General features: G+C 37.1%; 1 protein-coding gene across 1 annotated transcript in view; it reads right to left on the bottom strand.

The window, feature by feature from the left end:
- Positions 1-1986: 1986 nt before the first annotated feature.
- LOC124615466 (pre-mRNA-splicing factor ATP-dependent RNA helicase DHX16) overlaps positions 1987-22156 on the bottom strand; it is a 136392-nt gene continuing 116222 nt past the window's right edge. The window contains exons 15-16 of the mRNA XM_047143376.1: positions 10670-10846; positions 1987-2277 (exon numbers count right to left, since the gene is read on the bottom strand). Coding sequence (XP_046999332.1) covers positions 2143-2277; positions 10670-10846 — 312 coding nt within the window. The 3' untranslated portion in view covers positions 1987-2142. The remainder of the gene's footprint in view (positions 2278-10669; positions 10847-22156) is intronic.

Below are 22156 nucleotides of genomic sequence, written 5' to 3'. Positions count from 1 at the left end.
TAGGAAAGCGATATCGTGTAAGGCAGTTTGAAATTCGTGGTGAAAACTTTCTGTGGATTTTCAAAACTGTTACACAATTTTGTGAGTAATTAAGAAAAATTATACAATAACTGTGATGAAACACAGCTAAAATATAAAATGCTTCCATATAAAACTCTGGCCTCAAAATAAGAAAAGGCTGCCCTGGGCAATGAAAAAGTGAGGAAAGGTTAACAGTTCTTGCTGCATCCAATGTAAGTGGAGACCATAAACTAAAGCTGTTGGTAATAGCAAAGTCTGCCAAGCCTAGAGCTTTAAAAAAATATCATGCTTCTGCACTGCCTGTTACACATGTTTACCAAAAAATCTGCTTGGATGGACAAAAATATTTTTAAGAAATGGTTACTTGAAGATTTTGTTCCACAGACAGAAAGATACCTAAAGAAAAAGTACTTACCTTCCAAAGCAGCCTTAAAGCTGCACTGTTCTTCGACCCTAACATGACAAGTTTAATAAAACCTATGGACCAAGGCATCTTACAATGCTTCGAGAAAAGACAGTGTCGTCATTTGCTTCAGATGCTTCTATGAACAACAGGAGGTGAAGGAACCATAAGAAGCTACGATAAAAGACGTAAATTACTGGACAGCTGATTCATGGTCTGTAATAAAGGTGACGACACTAAAAAAGTCTTGGAACCAGATTTTACGAAGAGAACCAAATGCCTACAATTCAGACAAAGATGACCTACAGTTGGCAGAATGGATACAAAAGCTTGCTGGATGTGAAAACGCAAATGCCAGTGATATTTCAGAATGAATGAACTGTTTGAGGTACTGAGGTACTGGTCTTGCAATTGTTGAGATGGTTAGTGGATCCTCTGAAGACAGTGATGATGAGTAATTGCCTGAAGAAAGTGTACCACTGATCGCTCACACTGGAGATTTCACAGTGGAAAATGTGGCACAGCATTATATCTAGCAGGAAGCGGAAGTTGCTCTAACTGAAACCATGCTTCTTAGAAGACTGTGTGTTACTGCTGCTAAAAAATTTGGTTCTAATTTAAAACAAAGGACTATGAATAATTTCTTTAAAATGTAACTTATATTTTTCCAAATTGGAAATGTGTGCCTATATGTATACATATAACACAGGTATGTACTATGTTGTTGTCTTATTTATTTTTTTAATCATCACTGTGCTCATTAAACATTTATTCATGATTTAACCATTAATTTAGTGATGTTTCTGTATTATCCAGGGTTTTTCTCAAATTACCAGGACTCTGCTGCATACCTATTATACGATCCATTGGAAATACTTACCTGTCCCAAATTGCTGTTCGTTCAGCATATAAATGTCCTCTTCATTATTGTTGACTGTTACACTTGATTTTACTGTTATTCATACAGGGGTCTGATGACAATGTAATGTAACATAGAAACCAGTAGCTTAATAAAGATTTTAAAATTTACAGTTGAAGGAGTACTGCAGTTTACTTCAAATAGGATAGTGTCACACAAATGTTAAGAAATCTGAACTGTCACATGCTTGATCTATCTCAATAAGGGCTACATAGAAAGCTTCAAGAACCATTATTATGGGAGGAATCCAGGAATGTACTACAGTCCCCTGCACGACCCCCGTCTGGATCATGTAGTCAATATTAGACTAATTACAGAGTTCACAGAGGCATTAAAGAAGTCGTTCTTCCTGAACGTCACACATGGATGGCAATGTGAAGTATTCTCCACCATGCACTTCAGTGGTTTGCAGAGCATGAATTCAGATAGCACAATGTGTGTAAGGCAATTCCTTGAAGTCTAAGATGCCAAGGTGCAAATGATTTTACTGTAACTTTAGTATGATCAAAGTAAATACATGTAATCCAGCACAGACTTTACAACTTTTCTGGGCAAATGTGCTGTGCCATAAAAAATGACTGCTACTTTCAGTAGTTGTTGCACAGCTATATAAAAACATGGAATTGTAAAAATACATACAACATTTATTTTCCTATAAATTATGTATTATTCAAAAGCATAATTTGTACTCTTCCTTTTTTTTCAAATATATCCTAAAGACATCAATGCAAATACAAAACAGAAGTTCAATGCAATACAATTATTAGTTACAATGTGCAACATAAGTGATGATATATCTTCAATGGTCTCCCAGTTCTGCTCTTGATTTGCCAATCTGTTTTGGCATTTTTTTGTTAGTAGAGTCTTCCAATTCACGTGGTTTGTAATAGTGTGGAGCTACTTCCAATAACCATTTACTTTCAATTTCAGTAACCTGAAAAAGTAAAATAACGAGTATGAAACAGCTATACTTGTAACGATATGGATACTTGCAAGTGAATACTCTTAAAGTAAAGTGATAAGTATATCAGGAAGGAATTATTCAAGAAACAACTCTTCCTGAAAATGGCTCTGTGTTTCTTATACACACATCTACATCTACACTCATTGCTATAGGAACTGGTATGCCCTGTAAAAGTTAATGGTAACTACATGCATGGTAAGCAACTATGTTGACTGAAACAATCCAGAAAAATGCAAACCGATGTCTGATCATTTTCATGCAAAAACCCGAAAGAAAATTATGTAGTTGGTTGGTTAGTTTGATGTTGTAAATATGGCTACATGCTGACAATTTGCAACTTCTTTTTCTCTATATGTTAAGTTGGTAATTCCTACCCATCACCTTTTACACTTTACAAAAATAGAAGTTATTTTATGAAATAGGAGTTTCCAAGGAGCAGTTATTTACTTTGCATGGTGACTACTCAATCTTATATATGGCAGTTTCCAAAAACAGGATAATTCAAATTTATCGATAATTTATACATATATGGAATAATATGCATATAATTTACACAATGTTAAAAATTAAATATTTTAAAATTTGTCATTTATAAAAGTCAATAAAATTAAACTTCAATGCTTTGTTAAAAACATAGAATTCCCTGAGATTTTATGAAATTTCTGAAATTCCCTGTGATTTACTGAGAATTCCAGGTTCTCAAGGTTTTCCAGAAGAATCACCCCCCTGCTTTGCTGCCTGTCAGACTTTTATATCACTGGATAAGTGATCAAAAATTTTGATGGCTGCATCTTGCACCTTTTGTACTAAAGACAATCTTACTGTCGAGTAATGAATGTCATTTTTTCCTTCTCTCATTATAATTATGTAAATTATTGTTCCTTTTGAACTGCAATGAATTATTTACAACAAACTTCATGAGAGAATAAATATACTGCAAGGCAGTAATTAAAATGTCTGCAACATAATAGTGAGTGAGCACCGCATATTATTGCTGCAGCACATTTTTGAGCAATGAAGACTTACTTCCTTCACAATGAGTTGTCCGAGAATATAATTCCATACGACATTTTGAAGGAAAATAGGCAAAATAACCCAACTTTTTGATTTGTCTCTCTCCAAGATTTGCTATGATTAAAAGTGCAAAGTGCAAATGTGGCTGAAGTGAGTTATTTTATCAGCTCAAAAATGGTTTTTTTTTAAGTTGCCACCTTAGCCATTATTTCCTCACCACTGGTGCAGTACACCTGAATACACTGTGTCTTTTTGAAACTTAGACGGTGACCATTTGCAGAAAACCACTCAATAATACTTTTAAGAACACTGTATACATGTTTCGACTGATAACAATACTAGTATCATCTGCAAAAGAACTAATTTTGCTTGTTCATGGTGTATAAGTGGACAAGGGAAAATAATGCTCGGAGTTTTTTCCCAGATTTCCCAGTTAAAAATAAACTTTCTCCCAGGAGAAAACGCATTTTTTCTATGTTAAGTGACAGTATATTTTCCCTTGGAACTGCAAAACTTATCAATCCTTTGGGTGGTTATGGTTTTATACATGGGTGTAGAATTTCCTGGCACGTTAGAAAATGAATGCCAGGGAAAAAAAAACAAGTTTTGGAAAGACCTTTGATTTGCAGCAACATGCATGCTGCATATTTTTGCATTACAAAAGGATGAATTCGCATTACTTTCTGAAGCACTGAAACTGAGATTGTGATGCGCTCTTGTAACACCACCATAGCTCATGTCACATGATCTCACCAGCTGATGACAGCGGATATAAAGAGCATAGGGTACATGTTGTAGTCAGCCAATAGCAACATCACTGTTAAGTAGTGCGAACACACAAACAGGAAAAAGTTAATGGTTTAAATTAACATACATAGTGTTGCTACAAGAAAAGCAAAGCTACAAGAAAAGCAAAGCTTTCACATATAATATTGGTCTCTAAGGTTAATAAACTGCAAGAGAGACTTAACTTTCATAAATCATGTTGATTTTTTTGCATATGTTACATTTTAAGATATACCACACAAATGAGCCAGTAAAATTTTTAATACTGACATAAACGTCTCATTTTCTGGGTCCAAAATTCTTCTAAAGGGCTCATCATCAAATAGTTGATTTTTAAATGAGAGTCAAAAGCTCTGTGATTTACGAAATTCATCGTACATTCTCGCACATGGTTCAACTTGCATAAAAGGAAATTTACGTTGAAGGTAATGCTTTTCAAACCACCATTCGCGATATTTTCCCTCGACATGTTAAAAATATGTTCATTTCAGCACTTGCCAGAGAGCGTCAGATAACAGGCGCCACCACACTTGTGCAGCTACGACGACGTAGGAAGCCCGTATGTTCATACATGTAAAACATTAAAAGATCTTGCATTATGTTATAAAAGAAACAAGACAAAGAGACTTCCTGGCAGATTAAAACTGTGTGCCGGACCGAGACTCGAGTCTCGGTCCGGCACACAGTTTTAATCTGCCAGGAAGTTTCATATCAGCGCACACTCCGCTGTAGAGTGAAAATTTCATTCTAAAGACATGAGAGGATCCCCCAAGAGCATCGGAATTTCGTGAACCATACTAAAATGTGCACATCTAAAGCGCATACTTAAAGGGCACATTCGTATGTCCAAATTCCCAATTAAGTAGGCCTCGACCTGATATTAAGCTTTTCAGTGTGGTTTTCAGGATGTAAATTTTCTTGGAGTACCAGTACTGTATTATCTCATGTTTGGTTCTTTATTATGGCATAACGTCGTATGTGCTAGAAGACAAAAATGTGCACTTGAAATGCAGCACACAGTTGAAACTGGCCATTAGAGTGGAATTAAACACTTCATTTCAAACACACTGACTGCCTCAACAGGAAAAATAAATAAAAGCCAAATTTGTTTAGCAAACCAACAAAAATAGCTTCATTGTTCTGCAAGGCGATTAATGCTTGACTGTCAGGAAGGTAGAAATAAAATAAAATTTGAAACTAATAACATATTGTAGCCTTCCATAATTATGTGAATGTATTTTAATTCACTTGATAGCTCCCGGCCACAGAAATCCTTTTTGTTTTCATTTGACGTGAGAGCAGTAAACAAATAGGACACAGCAAAATCACTAAATGTAAACACGGATCACGTGGAGACTAGCCACTTCCCCACTCTAACCCACACTGCTTTGTGTATCAGCCCCAAGTCTACGATATTTCCAAACCGGTGCAATACTAGATAGTGGCCCCTCCCCCTCCCCCTCCCTCAAGCATCTGAGGTAGGACGTCAAAAAAAGTAATAATAATAAAAAAAAATAAATGAATTTTTAAAAATAAGTTCATTTTGTAGTGCACATCTTTCTGAGGAGTCTGATACATAAAACATATGTGTTCGAGGAAGTCTAAGACATGTTATTTGATCTTAAGTCTGCCAAAGTGGAGTGCCACGCCTCTTCACACAGCTTTCTTCTATCGCAAGTCACTGTATTTCGCTCTGTGGAATTGAAACATGTATATTTTGTAACGGATGGCATCAAACTATATCCAGGACAGCGGAAATTAGAATGTCCTGCGGTGCCTCTCCCGCTCCCGTTTGGATGGTTTGACATTTTGACATCCTGCCCCCTATTTTTTTCTTTTCTTTTCTTTAAAAAAAAAAAGACTGCAGTTAATACTGAATGGGATTATTTGCAATTGGGAGAACAAGAACTCTTCAGAAAATTTGCACTCTTTATTGCCTATTAGCTATTAACTTCCTGTTTTGTCTGACATAAAATTAACCAGCAAAGACAAGAGACAAGCAAGACAGTACACATTTATTCAATCCTTAGCTCCCAGCATTTTTTCCTCTTAACTTTGCTACAGCTTTACATAACATGCTTTCCTTTCTGTGAAAGAATCTATTACTCATCATTGTTCGTCAAACATTTTGCTACATGAAAAATCGACAGGTCGTTGTTTAACATGGAAAAAGCGGTTAATATAAATAGTGCCCAAGACTGGTGTGGTTTCTCGATTTGATAGCATCTATTTTGTCACCGTCTGCTGGATGAAACAAAATAGGTCATGTTCTACATCCTGGAGGACCTCCTCACTATGGATCAATTGGAATGAAAGTAAATCTAATCTAATCTAATACTGCAGCAATTGAAACACACACCAAATAAAGGAGACTGTTTTGGTACAAATGGTCATTTTTATAACAAGACAGATTATAATTCATGAAGTACCAATATCAAATGCCTATTAGGCCTACTACAAGCAAAAGGCTTTAAGTTGGGAAATAGTTTCACATTTCATTCATACACTCCGGGTTCTCAAGCATGAGATCGAAAAGTAGTTGTACAAATTTTTTATATAAATTTGGAATTGTCATATTCTTCCATAATTTGTGTGAGTCCTCGTTTCTTCTCCTTCCTCATTCTAACAACCAATCTTGTCATCACTAATCCCGTAACTCTTTCTAACCTTGCCAAAACTTATTCGCCGGTTAACTTCACTAACCCTGTCAGAATCACTGGCTTAATTATCCCACGATTATTCTCCGGTTAGGCTTTGTTACATGTTTGAACAATGTGTTTTCCATGCTACTTCCAGAATAGAACTTCAGAGGCTGCTAGCCAGGGACAGCACAACTGGCCACTACTAGTGTAGCGATCTGGTCAAAAATTTTCTGTCAAAATTTCATTTTGTTGGATACACTGGGAAGATAATACGTAATCTTTCTTACCTGTTACTCCTGTTAGTCGTTTAATTCCACTCTGGTAATTTGAATCTATGGATTTTGCTAATAATTATTAGAACGCTAATAATCCACACCCAATCAACCACATAAACAAACAGCAATTGATATTCACCCGTTCGGGTTTATTCGGCTCAGCTTGTATAGCCTCGTCCCCTTTTGTCCGCAGGAAAGTTTATTTCTAGATGCGACAAGGATTCCCTGACAGAGACATCATATTCACTAAGCATGCATTCAAAAATCAACTTATGATTCATTCAGAAATCAACTTAGAATGTGTTCAAAAATGTTCAAAAACCAACAGGGATGCATTTCAAAATCATATAAATAATCGATAGACCAACATGTGCTGGATGCTAGGCACTTTGTGAAACAAGGTTTTTTTCCTCAAGAATATGAATGTGCTCCCCCCCCCCCCCCCCCCCCCTCGGTTTGCCGTCTCCCCACCCCCTTCCTTAGATCTGGGCCTGCTGGGCATGCATGAATCTGGCAGCTTAGGCGCGCCAGTAAAACTTCTCCCAGTAGCATCTAGCAGGTTGCTGTGACTGCTTACACAGCCAACAGCTACATTTCTGTAGCCAGAAGTAGGAGAAGGTACTACTCACACGAGACTCAACTGCGCCTGCACATGAGCCCACTCGTAACTGGTAAAATGAATCTAATGTAACAGCTGTGATGTCACGCTCATTGGAGGCAATTTGTCCGCTTGTATGAGCACTGTGTTTTGTTGTTGTATATGGCGCATTTCCTTCGCAACTTAAATTTTATATTCGTTTCTTTCTCATTCATGTTTTATTGCTGCAGTATTATTTTGCAGTAGTGGGGTACAGTAATATCCCTTGTTAGAGTATCAGTTCTCACCAGTCAAAATTACAAAAAATTAACTGAAAATTAAAACAATGAAAAATTCTTGGGTTTCTCCCAGATCTCCGGGTCGTATACACCCTGCAATAGATGAAGGTCATTTGAGAAACAACAGTGAGCCTAGATTGAGCATTGTGTTTTCCCAAATGTGATTTCTCCCCAATCAGAAGAATCTCTACATTGGTTGAATTATTAAGTACAACTTTCTGCATTCTGTTGGTTAAATATAACATTATTCATTGGTTGACTACGCCATCATTTCCATGTATCCTCAGTTTACTTAGGAGAATATTATGATTCACACAGTCAAATGCATTCTATATGTTACAGAAAATAACAACTGATGCTATTTTATTATTTGATGCTTGTAAAATTTGGTGACTGAATATGGAAATGTTCTTCTCAGTTAAGCAATTCTTCCAAAATCCAAACGTGATTTATTGAGGATACTATTGTAGCTCAGGTGGGATACTATTCTAAAACATACCTTTTCAGGAAGTCTGGAAAATTTTGTGAGTAGTGAAATGGGTTGGTAGTTATTGTCATCTCTTGTGTCATCTTTCTTGTGGAGGAGTTTAACAATGGCAGTTTTCAACCTCTTTGTAAAAGTGCCCTGGGTTTGTGATGCAGTACTTATTTCGGGGAAGACAGCACTTATTATATGGGAACAAGTCTTTTAGTACTCTGTTGGAAATACCATCAAATCCAGGTGAGTTCTTATTTTTGAGATAATATATAATTTTCTTAATTTCAGAAGGAGAAGTGTGCGAGGCAACCAAATGACTGAATTTTATGAGATTTGCCTGTTTCTATATTTTCTGCTACATTTTTGACTGATTCAATTTATGTCAATGGTGATGTTCTCTTATTCTAAGACTTCTTGTCCTCCTCTAACTTCACTACATTCCATACAGACTTAAGTTTGCTCTTTCTCTGACATAATGTGCATGCTCTTTAATTTTTTAAATAATTTTGAACAGTTTTTGCAGCATGCAACTACTGCAGGATCTTTTATTTGTTCCTGCCAAAAGTTCCATTAACTTTTTCTTTCACAGGATACTTTAATTAACTCCAGTGATCCATAGTTTCTTACGTGGTTTTTTTATGCCACTTCTAAGTAATTTCAAACAAATGAATTTTTTGTGAGATAGATTAAATTTTATGTTTGCATTTGGTTCCTTATACTTTTCATCCCAGGTAATCTTGTCTAAACTGTTCATAAAAATAATTTTCCCAGAGTCATTATATTCTACCTAATTTCCATGGAGGAATGCCTACACTGTAAGGTATTATCTTATTTATCCTAACTAATTGTTCATCATGATCAAAGAGAGCTATTGCCTTTACCTGTGTTGTAAATCTAATTACTGAGATCAAATTTCATGATCCAGATAAGGTTTCCAGATCAATTTTCGTATCAGAATCTTTTAGAAAATTGACACTGAAATCATCAGACTGCTTGCTGCTGTCTGACGTATAGTTTTAAGGAATCCAAATTCCTCATAACCATTACAAGTTTCCCAGTGGGGATCTACTGTAGTTACAATTAAAAGTGAACTATCCTGCAGTATTATTTCATAAGCTCACACTTCTATATGCCACTCACTAAAAAAACCTACTTATTTTAACATTTTTGAATTTGTGTTCTCCCTTAATATATGGAACAACTCCCACTGTTCCCATATTAATTCTACAAAAGCAAGAAGCTAGGGTGTGATTTTTATATTTAACTTCACTAAGCCCCTGCTGTTATACTAGCTCAGCTAGGCACAGGATGTCTACCCTTTTCAAAGCTCTCTAAATTTTTCCAACAGGCAAGAAGCTCTTCTACATTATCACCCAATCCTCTAATATTCTGATGAAATAAGCTAACCGTCCTTTGCTGTCTATTCGTAAGCATTTTTAGGGCTCTTCTGTTGTTTTGACTTCTTTGTCAAAAGTGTGTCTGAATCATTATTCTATCCCAAAAAACACAACTAACCACGGGGATCTTGCTTTGTATAATGGTGGCCTCTTGTTCATTTGCTACAAGAAGTTTATCCAACCTATCTCTTCCTCTCTTTCGAAGATGTAGTCCATGTATTCACAACAGTGAAATCAAGTGAATGAATTTGAGGGAGGTGGAGATGAGGAAGCAGGTATGCAATACAATAACACATTCATTTTTAGGAAACTTCAAATCAAATAAGGAGACCAAAAAAGATCATGGCTTTAATACGAAACTCTCTCTCTCTCTCTCTCTCTCTCTCTCTCTCTCTCTCTCTCTCTACATGTCCATCTACCTACCATCTCTCACTTTCTCTGTCCTACAGCTTTGACTGTAATATTCCCATAAAACTCTATTCGTTTACAATAGTGCAAGCACAGAAAAATGAAATGCTAATTAGTGAAAGTATAGAGTACAGTAAAATTTTTGCTTTTCTTTGCAGTTAATTTGTCAATACAAAGATTTACAGATGAGGAATACAGTCCTATAGGGGTAAATCTGCCGCATCATACCACAATACAAAGCAGAGTACAGACTTTGATTACAGTTCTTATATTAATGAGTTCTATGAAACGTTGAAATAATATTTCTCCATTCCATTATTATATGCATCAGAAAATTGTGGCAATTATGATATTTATTTCACTCTGACTCCACCTTCAAAAGGCACAAATTTGTTACGTAAACATGCTGATTGATGCTTTTCTAACATAATAAATATTCCTAAGGCTCTTGGGTGTAGTGTTGGACAGTGTCTGTAAAATACTAACCTGTCTCATAAATTCTTTAGTAGTGAACACCAATTCATGGTAAAGCACCCAGCGAGGCAGGTCTTCAAATAAGGCACTGTTTGGATGAATCATAACTGTTTGCTGATGCTTAACAGTTTTGTATTGACCACCTTTTGAAAGCCGTGCAATGTGATAGAAATATCCAGCCGTAATTGCCTGTAGGATGAATTGTACATTAGTAATTACTACCAAATAAATATGTTTTACATGCAATATGACTATGCAGTAATAAATACACTATCTAAGAACATTCAGCCATAAGAAAATGTTACAAAATTGTTGCAATGAATTAGAATTTTTATGATTTTTTGATTACAAACTTCATTTTACAGAGAAAACTTCAACTAAATACACAACCTGGATTACTTTACTGTGTCTTAAAGTTAAGCTGAAGTTAACACAGGAGATTTATCTGTTTGTACCTCCAGTTTGGTCAGAAATCTTGGAGATATACATTGAGAGAGAGAATGTATTTTTTGTCTCATTAAATGGAATTTAAGGTTTGCATCTAAGAATATTCCAGGAACAACTGACCTTAATTCAGAATATTCAAACATTAAACACCGCCATTAGGAGCAGGCCTGGTCTAAGACTGTAGATTTGCAACAGTTACACATAAATAAATTATTGTAAGATGATTAAACTAGGTGGTAACATTATAGTGAACACAGTTCAAATTGATGAATGTTTAAACGAATTCTTCATAACATTGTGAATGTTGATCTTGACATTATAGTTTAACAGAGTAAAGTAAATCTCTTCAGAATCCCTTTGGACTTCATCAAGAAGGTGGGTGCATTAAGAGTTGAAAAAAAGAACAGGGAAAGATTTTATAGTAGATAATCATTAAAACAAAAAAGTTGCTGGCTGGGATAGGATACACATTTAAATTATAAAAGCAGTATATCACACTGTAGCTTCTTTACTAACTCTAATAATAAAGCAAAGTTTTGAATAGGGTAGCAAACTATCAAGTACAACTAGGTAAACAGCTGTACAAGAAAAGGTCAAGCGAAGATACAAGAAACTGTCAACCTACTTTTAGTCTTCTAATCCTGTCGAAAATGATGGAAAAAAATCAGCTGCAATCTAAGATGCAAAATATATTGTTCTAAGTAACTAATTTGGATTCCAAAGAAGAAAGAGCCTATAGATGCAACTTCCTCTAAAAATAAACAAAGTATTTGAATGGAGGCTTCCCCTGTGAACCATGGCCCTCGGATGAGCTGCAATGGCTTGTGTGCTTCAACAATACAGATAGTCATACCAGAGGTACAATTATAGCAGAAGGGTGTCTATGGAGAGGCCAGACAAGCCTATGGTTACTGAAGAGTGGTGCACAGCCTTTTCAGAAGTTGCAGGAGAAACAGTCTAGATGACTGACTGATCTGACATGTAACATTAGCCAATGTGGCCTCACTATGCACGTACTGTAAACAGCAGAAAGTAAGGGGAAACTACTGTTATTATTTTTCCATGAAGGCATGCAGCTGTACTGTATGGTTAAATGATAAAGATGTCCTCTTGCGTAAAATATTCTGGAGACAACATAGCCCCCATTCGGGTCTCTTGGGACAATGGTGTCAAGAAAAATGAAACTGGCACTCTCTGTGAAGGAATGTGGAATGTTAGATCCCTTAATCTTAGAGATAGGTTATAGAATTTTTAAGGGAAATGGATAAGCTGAAGTTGGATATGGTGTAACGTGGTGGCAGGAAGAACAAGACTGCTGGTCAGATGAGTACAGGATTATAAATACAAAATCAGCTACGGTTAATGCAGGAGTAGGAATAATAATGAATAGGAAGATATGAATATGGGTACACTATTATGAACAGCAAAGCAAACACATTATCATAGTCGAGACAGACATATAACAAACGCCCACCACATTGACACAAGTTTATATACCAACTATCTCTACAGATGTCGAAGAGATTGAAAGAATGTATGATAAGGTAAAAAGAGATTACTCAGATGGTTAAGGGAGATGAACATTTAATTATGTTCGGGGACTGGAATTTGACAGTCGAAAATTAAGACAAGGAAAAATAGTAAGATAACATGGACTGAGGGAAAGGAATCAAAGAGAAGAAGCCACCTGGTAGAGTTTTGCACAGAGCATAATTTAATCATTGCTAATACTTGATTTAATACTCATGAAAGAAGATACTTGGAGACAGACAGAGATTTCAAAATCAGATATTAAATTGAAAAACATTTTCAGAGGCACATGTGAACTCCAACCACAATTTATTGGCTATGAGTTGCAGTTTAAAACTGAAAGAACTACAGAAAGATAGTAAATTAAGGAAGGAAGATTGAAGTTTAATGTCCTGATGACATTGCACTCATTAGAAGCAGATCACCAGCTTGGAATGCTTCGTGGATGAAGAAGTATATTGGCCATGTCTTTTTCTAATGAACCCTCCCAGCACTTGGGAGGCGGGCTGCTAGATTGTTGCCGGTAGGTTGGAACAACATGTCAGTTTTATAGAGATGCTTCGGGAACTCAAAAGGGAGGTAAGGTGATGTTCTTTTTGAGGAACTATTGAGAAAATTTAGAGAACCAGCTACTGAAGCCGACTGCCAAATGATTCTTCTACTGCTAACATACATTGCACGAAAGGACCACGAAGATAAGATAAGATATGAAATTACAGCTCATACGGAGACATATAGAGAGTTGTTTTTCCCCTGCTCTATGTGTGAATTGACCAGAAAGGCAAATGACAAGTAGTGCTACATGGTACCCTCCGCCACGCACCATATAGTGACAGGCAAAGTATCTTCGTAGGTGTAGATCTAGATGCCTGGAGCAATTTAGGGAAACCACAGAAAATCTAAATCTGGACGGGTGTAAGTGAATTTGAACCACTGCTCTCCTGAATGTGAGTCCAGTGTGCTAACTATTTCTACATCTATACATGAGGTTACTACTACTACTATCCTATGGATTAAATAAACCTGTGACCACTCGTGCTGCCATTCTCTGTACACGTTCAATATCCCCTGTTAGTCCTATCTGGTATGGGTTTCACACACTTGAGAAATATTCTAGAACCAGTCACACAAGTGATTCGTAAGCTGTCTCCTTTGTAGACTGATTGCACTTCCCCAGTTTTCTACCAATAAACCGAAGTCTACCACCCGCTTTACCCATGAGCGAACTGATGTGATCATTCCATTTCATATCCCTATGAAGTGTTACACCCAGGTATCTGTATGAGGTGGCCAGTTCCAACAGTGACTCATTTATATTATAGTCATAGGATACCACTTTTTTTTCCATTTTGTGAAGTGCAGAATTTTACATTTCTAAACATTTACAGCAAGTTGCCACCCTCTGCACCACTGTGAAATCTTATCAAGATCTGACTGAATATTTATGCAGCTTCTTTCAGACAGTAGGCAAAAAGCCTGATTTTAGTATGAATATTGCCTCGAAGGTCATTAATATACAACATGAACAGCAAGGGTCCCGACACACTTCCCTGGGGCACACCCAAAGTTACTTGTACATCTGATGATGACTCACTATCCTGTGTCCTCCCTCTCAGAAAGTCCTCAATCCTGTCACAAATTTCACTTGATACCCCATATCATCGTACTTTTGACAATAAGCATAGGTTTGGTACTGATTCAAATGCTTTTCAGAAGTCAATAAATACCACATTATCCGACTGCCTTGATCCAAAACTTTCAGTATTTCATGCGAGGAAAGTGCGAGTTGCGTTTCACACGATCGATGTTTTTGAAACCTAAACAGGTTGGTATTGCGCACATCATTCTGTTCAAGATACCTCATTATGTTTGACAAGGGGAGGCCGCCAATTGTGAAATTCAGATTCGATTCATACTGCGCATAATAAATGCTCATGGCCAGAGGTGTAATGTGGCAAAGCACCAAGATGCACTTCTCAGCCGTTGTAGAGAAAATCGACAGTTAAAATAAACCATTGCGGTGAAATACTCTCTACGATTGATAATTCTCTACAGCATCGTGGCGCAGTGGTAAGCGCTCGGGTTCGTTATCCGAAGGTCACCGGATCGAATCTCCCGCCACGCAACTTTTTTTTTGGTATTTGTTTTTTGTAATTCAAATGTGTGTACACACACACACACACACACACACACACAGATATAATTCCCGGCAATCAGTTGCAACAATTATGCATATAATAAGTTGTTAAAAGTCGTTTGTCGTGGAAAAACTGGCGACTTCGAACATCATTATGTTTTCCGCAAACAAAGTTGTATTTCATAAATGTTATTAATTGTCTTCATAATGTTGACCACGGATAGTTAACGGAAGACGTAGAAACGATATTCCGAAACGAATACATATAGCGTAAGTCAAACGTTCGAATTAGAATAGAAACCCCACGAACACAAATTTGCTGTGGCAGGTATGAAATATAAACTCCGTTACTTGCTGGTTACACTTGAAGGACAGATGTTGAATGGGCCAAAACAAGCCGCCGCATAACTGCGTAGTTGCCTGCTAACTTCGAAAGAAGGTAGATGTGGTCCCTAGCGCAAGTTATAACATCGTCGAAAATCAGTGCGGACGTGAGAGCTTTGGTACACCCTGTTAAACAAACGCAAAAATGGAGGCGGTACAATTGGAGAGTGATCCGCCTTCACCAACATGCATAAGCAATTCATTAATAGTGTAATAATTAAAAGTAGTGTTGCATGGCACGAGATTCGATCCGGCGACCTTCGGATTACGAAGCCGAGCGCTTACCGCTGCGCCACGACGCTGTAGAAAGTTATTAATCGTAGAGAGTATTTCACCGCAACGGTTTATTTTAACTGTCGATTTTCTCGACAACGGTTGAGAAGTGCATCTTGGTGCTTTGCCACATTACAACTCTGGCCATGAGCTTTTATTATGCGCAGTATGAATCGAATCTGAATTTCACAATTGTCGGCCTCACCTTGTGAGCTCAGAACATGCTCTAAGATTCTACAATAAATCGATGTCAAGAATGTTGGATAGTACTTTTGTAGATCACTTCTACTACCCTTCTTGTAGATTGGTGTGACCTGTGTCTTTTTCCAAGAACTGGGCACAGTCTTTTGTTTAAGGGATCTATGATAGATTATAGTAAAAAGTGAGGCTAATTCAGTACAAAAGCTGATAGGGGTTCCATCATGCGGTGGAGCTCAGTTCAATTTTAACGATTTCATCTGTTTCTCAAAACCACTGTTACTATAGTTGGAGTCATGAATGATGGTGGTCGAGTTTAGGCTTGTTTTGCGCACCTATCTCACACATTCTCCGACAGGCAATGAGCGTTCAGTAGTGTTCTCAGCACTCTGTTCTGAATGCTACAAGTTGTTTAGTGAATTTTTATTGCATTTGTTGTGAATTGTCCTCGCTGATTACGGTTATATGTGATAAGTGCTGTGTAAGAAAGTGAGAGACATAATTTGCAGGATATATGCTTTCTTCAAGCAGAAAGCATGCACATGTGCATACCGTAACTCTCACTTAATGCAATACTTGTCTGTGCCTTGACATGCGAGAACCATAATCATTTGTGAATTGGACAATAAAACTTATTTCATTCATCTTTTCAGTGGTTTGAGGATTAAACTGGGCAATTGTCGTGGGTTTTTCTTTGTAAAGGAACATTTGAAAAAGGAGTTAAGCATTTCAGCTTTTGCCTTGCTATCATCAATTTCAGTTTCTGTCTCATTCAATAGGGGCTGGACACCAACTTTGGTGCATTCACATATGGCCAGAATTTCTTTGGCTTCTGTAAAAGATCACTTGACAATTTTCTACTACAGTAGTCACTGAAGGCATCATGCATTGCTCTCTTAACAGAAAAATACATTTCATTCAGCATTTCACTATCTATACCCTTATGCTTTCTTTTACACCTATTCTGCAGTAATCTCTGTTTCTTTAGAAGTTTCTTTACAGTGACTGTATACCATGAAGGTTCCCTCACATTATGGAATGTTCTACTGGGTACATATCTAACCAGTGCATGGTCAACTATTCTTTTATACTTGAGCTGTAACTCTACAGGCTCCTGTCCTGTGCTGATAGTTTCAAGTTCCTCATGGAGATATGACACTACTGATTTTTTTTATGTAGATTACTGAAGATATCTTCCTGCTTGTTTTAGTTGCACTTTATACTTTGGAAACCATTGTTGCCACAACCACGTCATGATCACTGATACCAGTTACAATGTAGACATCCTCAAAGGGGGTAGGTCTATTTGTTGCCATTAGATCCAATATATTTCACCAGGAGCGCGGTTCCTAACTATCTGTTCTAGATAGTTTTCAGAGAAGGCATTTAGTACCGTTTCACAGGACATCTTATCATGCCTACCACTAACAAAACTATAATTTTCCCAATTGTTGGATGATTAAAGTCTCCACCAATGATTTCAGTATCAGTACTTACCTCACTCACTAACAAATTACTGAAATGAGACTTGGATAAGTTGAAAGATCCAGTGGTTGTTGTGAGTTTCAAAGGGAGTATTAGGCAATGACTGACTGGAACAAAGGTAAAGAACACAAATGGATAGCCTTGAGAGATGAAATAGTGAAGGTAGCAGAGGATCAAATAACAGAAATACAAAGCCCAATAGAAATCATTGGATAACTCATGAGATACTGACTCTGAGTGATGAAAGCGGCAAATGAAGCTGGAACAAAGGTAAAGAACACAAATGGATAGCCTTGAGAGATGAAATAGTGAAGGTAGCAGAGGATCAAATAACAGAAATACAAAGCCCAATAGAAATCATTGGATAACTCATGAGATACTGACTCTGAGTGATGAAAGCGGCAAATGAAGCTGACAAAAGAGGACACAGACATCTTCTACCTATGAAAAGATTAAAGAGGCCTTTGGAGAAAAGTGAAGCAGCTGTATGAATATCATGAGCTCTGACAGTGAGCCAGTACTAAGCATAGAAGGGAAAGCTGAAAGACAGAAATCATATATAGAATGGCTATAAATGGGAAGTGAACTCCAAGGCAGTATTCTAAAAAAGGAAGAGGAAGTAGATGAAAATGAGCTGGGAGCTACAATAATGTGAGAAGACCTAAATCAAACAAGACCTGTGGAGTAAACAACATTCCTGTAGAATTACTGAGGTCCTTGGGGGGAGCCAGCCATGACAAAACTATTCCGCTTGGTGTGAAAGACAGGTGAAGCACCCTCAGACTTCAAGAGGAGTGTAATATTCCATCTCCAAACACGGCATCTCCAAACACGGCAGGTGCTGACAGGTGTGAATGCTGTTATATTACCAGTTTTATAAATAAAAGACTGACATGTATTACTTACAGAAGAATGGTAAACTTCTAGAGGCCAATTTAGGTAAGTACAGAAGAAAGGAAAACTTCTACAGGTTGACCTCAGGAACGATCAGTTTGGGTTCAAGAGAAATGTAGGAACACATGAGGCAATATGGGCCCTGTGCCTCATGTCAGAAGATATGTTGTAGAAAAGCTGAGAGATGAAAAAGCTTGCACAGGATAGAGTAGCATGGAGAGCTGCATCAAACCAGTCTCAGGACTGAAGACCACAACAACAACAACATATTTACAGCCTTTATATTTAAAGAAAGCTTCTGATAATGATGACTGGAATATATTCCTCGAAAATTCTGGAGACAGCAGGAATAAAATACAGGGAGCAAAAGGTTATTTACAAATTGTATGGGAACCAGACTACATGAAAGGGAATCCATAGTTGACATGGGAGCAAGACAGGATTGTAGCCTGACCTCAGGTGTTATTCAGTCTGTGCATTGAGAAAGTTATGAAGGTAAGTAAAGAGAAATTCGGAAATGATATTAAAGTTCAGGGAGAATGAAAATTAAAACTCTGAGATTTGCCAGACACATCACAATTCTGTCAGAAGACTTGAAAGAGCAGTTGAACAAAATATAAGATGAACACCAACCAAAAGTAAAATAAAGAGAAACTTGCATGATCAGCAGTTCACATAAGAAGAAAGAATGCTAAAGATTAAGTGGGTAGATTGATAAGGGGGGTATTGAATCAAAATGAGGAAAAAAGAAGAGATTGATTGATGGTATACACCCAAAGGCATTAAGGAATCATCAGTTTGATTATGCAGGCAATTTTTGGCGGGTAAAAATTGTAGAGGGAAACCAAGGAATGAATACAAAAAATGGTCCAAGTGCATATGTGAGGGGGCTTTAAAAATTAAGTTACACATAATTATGTCAGGCCAAGCAACTTTTATTGAATGCTGCCCTATACTTCAAAGAGAGACAGATACACGACACCATTTTTCATCATAGTCACCGAATCTCTGTGCACAACAATTGGAACATTCTGCCAATAGCTCAATTCCTTGAACACAGAAATCCACTCCTTGGCCATGGAACCATTCTCACTACTGGAAAGCTTACTTCATTCCAAATGTTCCTTGAGCTTGCCGAAAAGATGAAAATCACATGGCGCAAGATCTGGACTTCCCTGTTGGCATCACTGATGTCTATTTGGCCTTGGCCAAACTGTTGGCATAGCACCATTTAACTATATCTGGAAGCGAAACTGCGTTTGAGCCATGCTGCACCAGAAATTCATGTTGAACCTGTGTGCAATTTAGGCATTTTGCCCGCAAGAATCATCCTGTCCTATAAACTTCAACTTTGGAGTATATTTCCAATTTTTGTGCCTTTTCAGTTGTACACTGCAATGCACCTGTTACCTGTACTGCAGTAGGACTGTTTCTGCAGGAAACCTGGAATGTGTACTCTCCTCTGACAATGTGCCATTCTTGTTACATGATGGTCTTAGAGTGGGACAATACGTTAACTTGCTTTCTGATGTCCCTATGTACGTCTCAAGGTTGTTCAATGAGGAAGAGATTTGCACAGGATAGAGTACTGTGGAGAACTGCATAAAACTCATCTCTGGACTGAGGATGACAACAACAACAAAAACAACATGGAAAGGAGGGGTACAGCTGCAGGCATTATCTGTGATTTAACAAATGCATTTAACTAGTTGAACTGTAACTTGCTCATCTGCCAACTAACATTATACTAGCGAGTCCAGAGTGGAATGTAAATAAATAAAAGAAAGAATACAGAAAACCCAGCACACTATGGCTGAGGCCTTGTGCAGTCTACAGGCACATAAGTAGGACTGAAAACACAGTGCCTCGATAACGTGGTCGGGAGGACATAGCTGAGTGTATGCATCTGCATTTTTATAAGTTAGCTCTGAAAAATGACTTCCTGTTGACAGCACAGTTCCTCAACCATTTGATTAGTGGTAACATTCACTCCTTCTGTTATTTGTTACCTATGAATTAGATAACTATGGGATTACTGTTGTAAGTAAAAAAGGTAAGAGTGAAAGGTGGAAGCACTGTATAGAGGGTCTCCACAAATAAATTAAACTTGAAGGCAATAGAAGAGAAAGAGAGGAGGAACTAGGTCAAAATGAGATGGGAAATATGATAGCGTGAGAAGAACCGTCCGCAGCACTGAAAAACTTAACTAAGACATCTGAAGTATACAATGTTCACTCGGAGTTATTGAGATGCTCATGACAGCCACTCTTGACAAAACTATTCAACTTGGTGTGCAAGATACATGAAACAGACTAAGAACCCTCAGACTTCCAGAATACTGTAATAATTCCAGGTACAAAGAAGCTGGGTGCTCTCTTGTGTGAATATTACCAAACCATCAGTTTAATAAGTCATGCTTACAAAAGACAGATACAAATTATTTACAAAAGAATGGAAAAGATAGTAGAAGATAATCTCAAGAATGATCAGTTTGTGTTACAGAGAAATGAAGAAACATACACGACAACACTGACCCTATGACTCATCTTAGAAAACAGACTGAAGAAAGGCAAAGCTACATCTATAGCATTTGTAGATTCAGAGAAAGCTTTTGCCAAAGGTGACTGGAGTACACTCTTTGAAATTTTGAAGGCAGCAAGGATAAAATACGGAGAATGAAAGACTATCTACAACTCCTATGGAAACCAAACTGTAGTTATAAGAGTCAAAAAACATGAAAGTGCTACAGTAATTGAAAAGAGAGTAAGACAGGGTTGTAACCTATCCGCAACATTATATCATCCATACACTGAGCATGTAGAAAAGGAAACCAAGGAGAAATTTGGAAAGAGAATTAACATTCAGGGAGAAGAAATAAAAATTTTGAGGGTTGTCAATGACATCGTAATTCTGTCAGTGACAGCAAGGGACTTGGAAGAGCAGCTGAACAGAATGTATAATGTTACAAAAAGAGATTATAAGATAAATATTTAAAAAATAACAATACTGGAATAATAATGAATTGAATAAGGGTATTCGAGGGAATTAAATTAAGAAATAAGATACTAAACAAAGAAAATGAATTTTGCTATTTAGGCAGCAAAATAACTGACAAAGATCGAAGTACAGAAAATATAAAATCCAGTCAAGCAATAGCAAGAAAAATGTTTCTGAAAAAGAGAAATTTGGTACAGAATATAAATATAAGTGTTAGGAAGCATTTTTCTCAAGATATTGTCAGGAGAGTAGCCTCGTACAGAAGTGAAAAGTGGACAATAAGTAGTTCAGAAAAAAAGAGGATAGAAGCTTTTCAAAATGTGGTGCTACAAAAGAATGCTGAAGATTAGATGGGCAGGTCAAATAATTAATGAGGAAGTACTGAATCGAATTGGGGAGAAAAGACATTTCTGGCACCACTTGACTAAAGGAGAAGGTATCTATTGATAGGACACATAATGAAGCATGAAGGATTGTAAATTTGGTCATGTAGGGGGAGACCAACGGGTGAATACTGTAAGCATGTTCAGATGCGTTTAGGTGCCAGCATTTATTAAGAGATGAAAAGGCTTACACAAGACAGAGTAACATGAAGAGCTGTATCAAATCCATCTTCAGACTAAAGAACATAACTCTGGCATTAAAGGCAGAGGCTTATACCACAGTTATAGAAAAGAAGACACTGGGTGACTGAATTATATTAGGCTAACTGGAGTACACTATCACTCAAAGTGTGCCTCAAGGTTCTATTCTAGGGCAAGTTCTATGTGAGTGGCTTAATAATAAATATAACTATATGTAAATTTTGTTTTCAGATAAATGATCCATCTTAATCAGCAACAGAGATGCAGAAAACATTCTTAGCTCTACTATGTTCATCTTCACTAACTTCGAATAATTGTTCCAACAAACTAGGTTGAAACTGAACATCACAAAAATCTGCATGAAACAATTCAAAAGCAAACATTAAAAATTGCAAGAGATTAAAATATATCATAACAATCTAATGGGTCATATTGGGCACAACAAAAAGATTCACACAATTATAGCTTTCGGCCATTAGGGCCTTTGTCAGCAGTAGACACACACACACACACACACACACACACACACACACACACACACACTAAGGAGGAGGCTGGGGCAGGGAGGGG

Source organism: Schistocerca americana, chromosome 5 (genome assembly GCF_021461395.2).
Source record: "Schistocerca americana isolate TAMUIC-IGC-003095 chromosome 5, iqSchAmer2.1, whole genome shotgun sequence".
NCBI lineage: Eukaryota > Metazoa > Arthropoda > Insecta > Orthoptera > Acrididae > Schistocerca > Schistocerca americana.
Note: the sequence above shows the minus strand (reverse complement) of the source record. Positions and strands in the feature narration are given on the sequence as shown.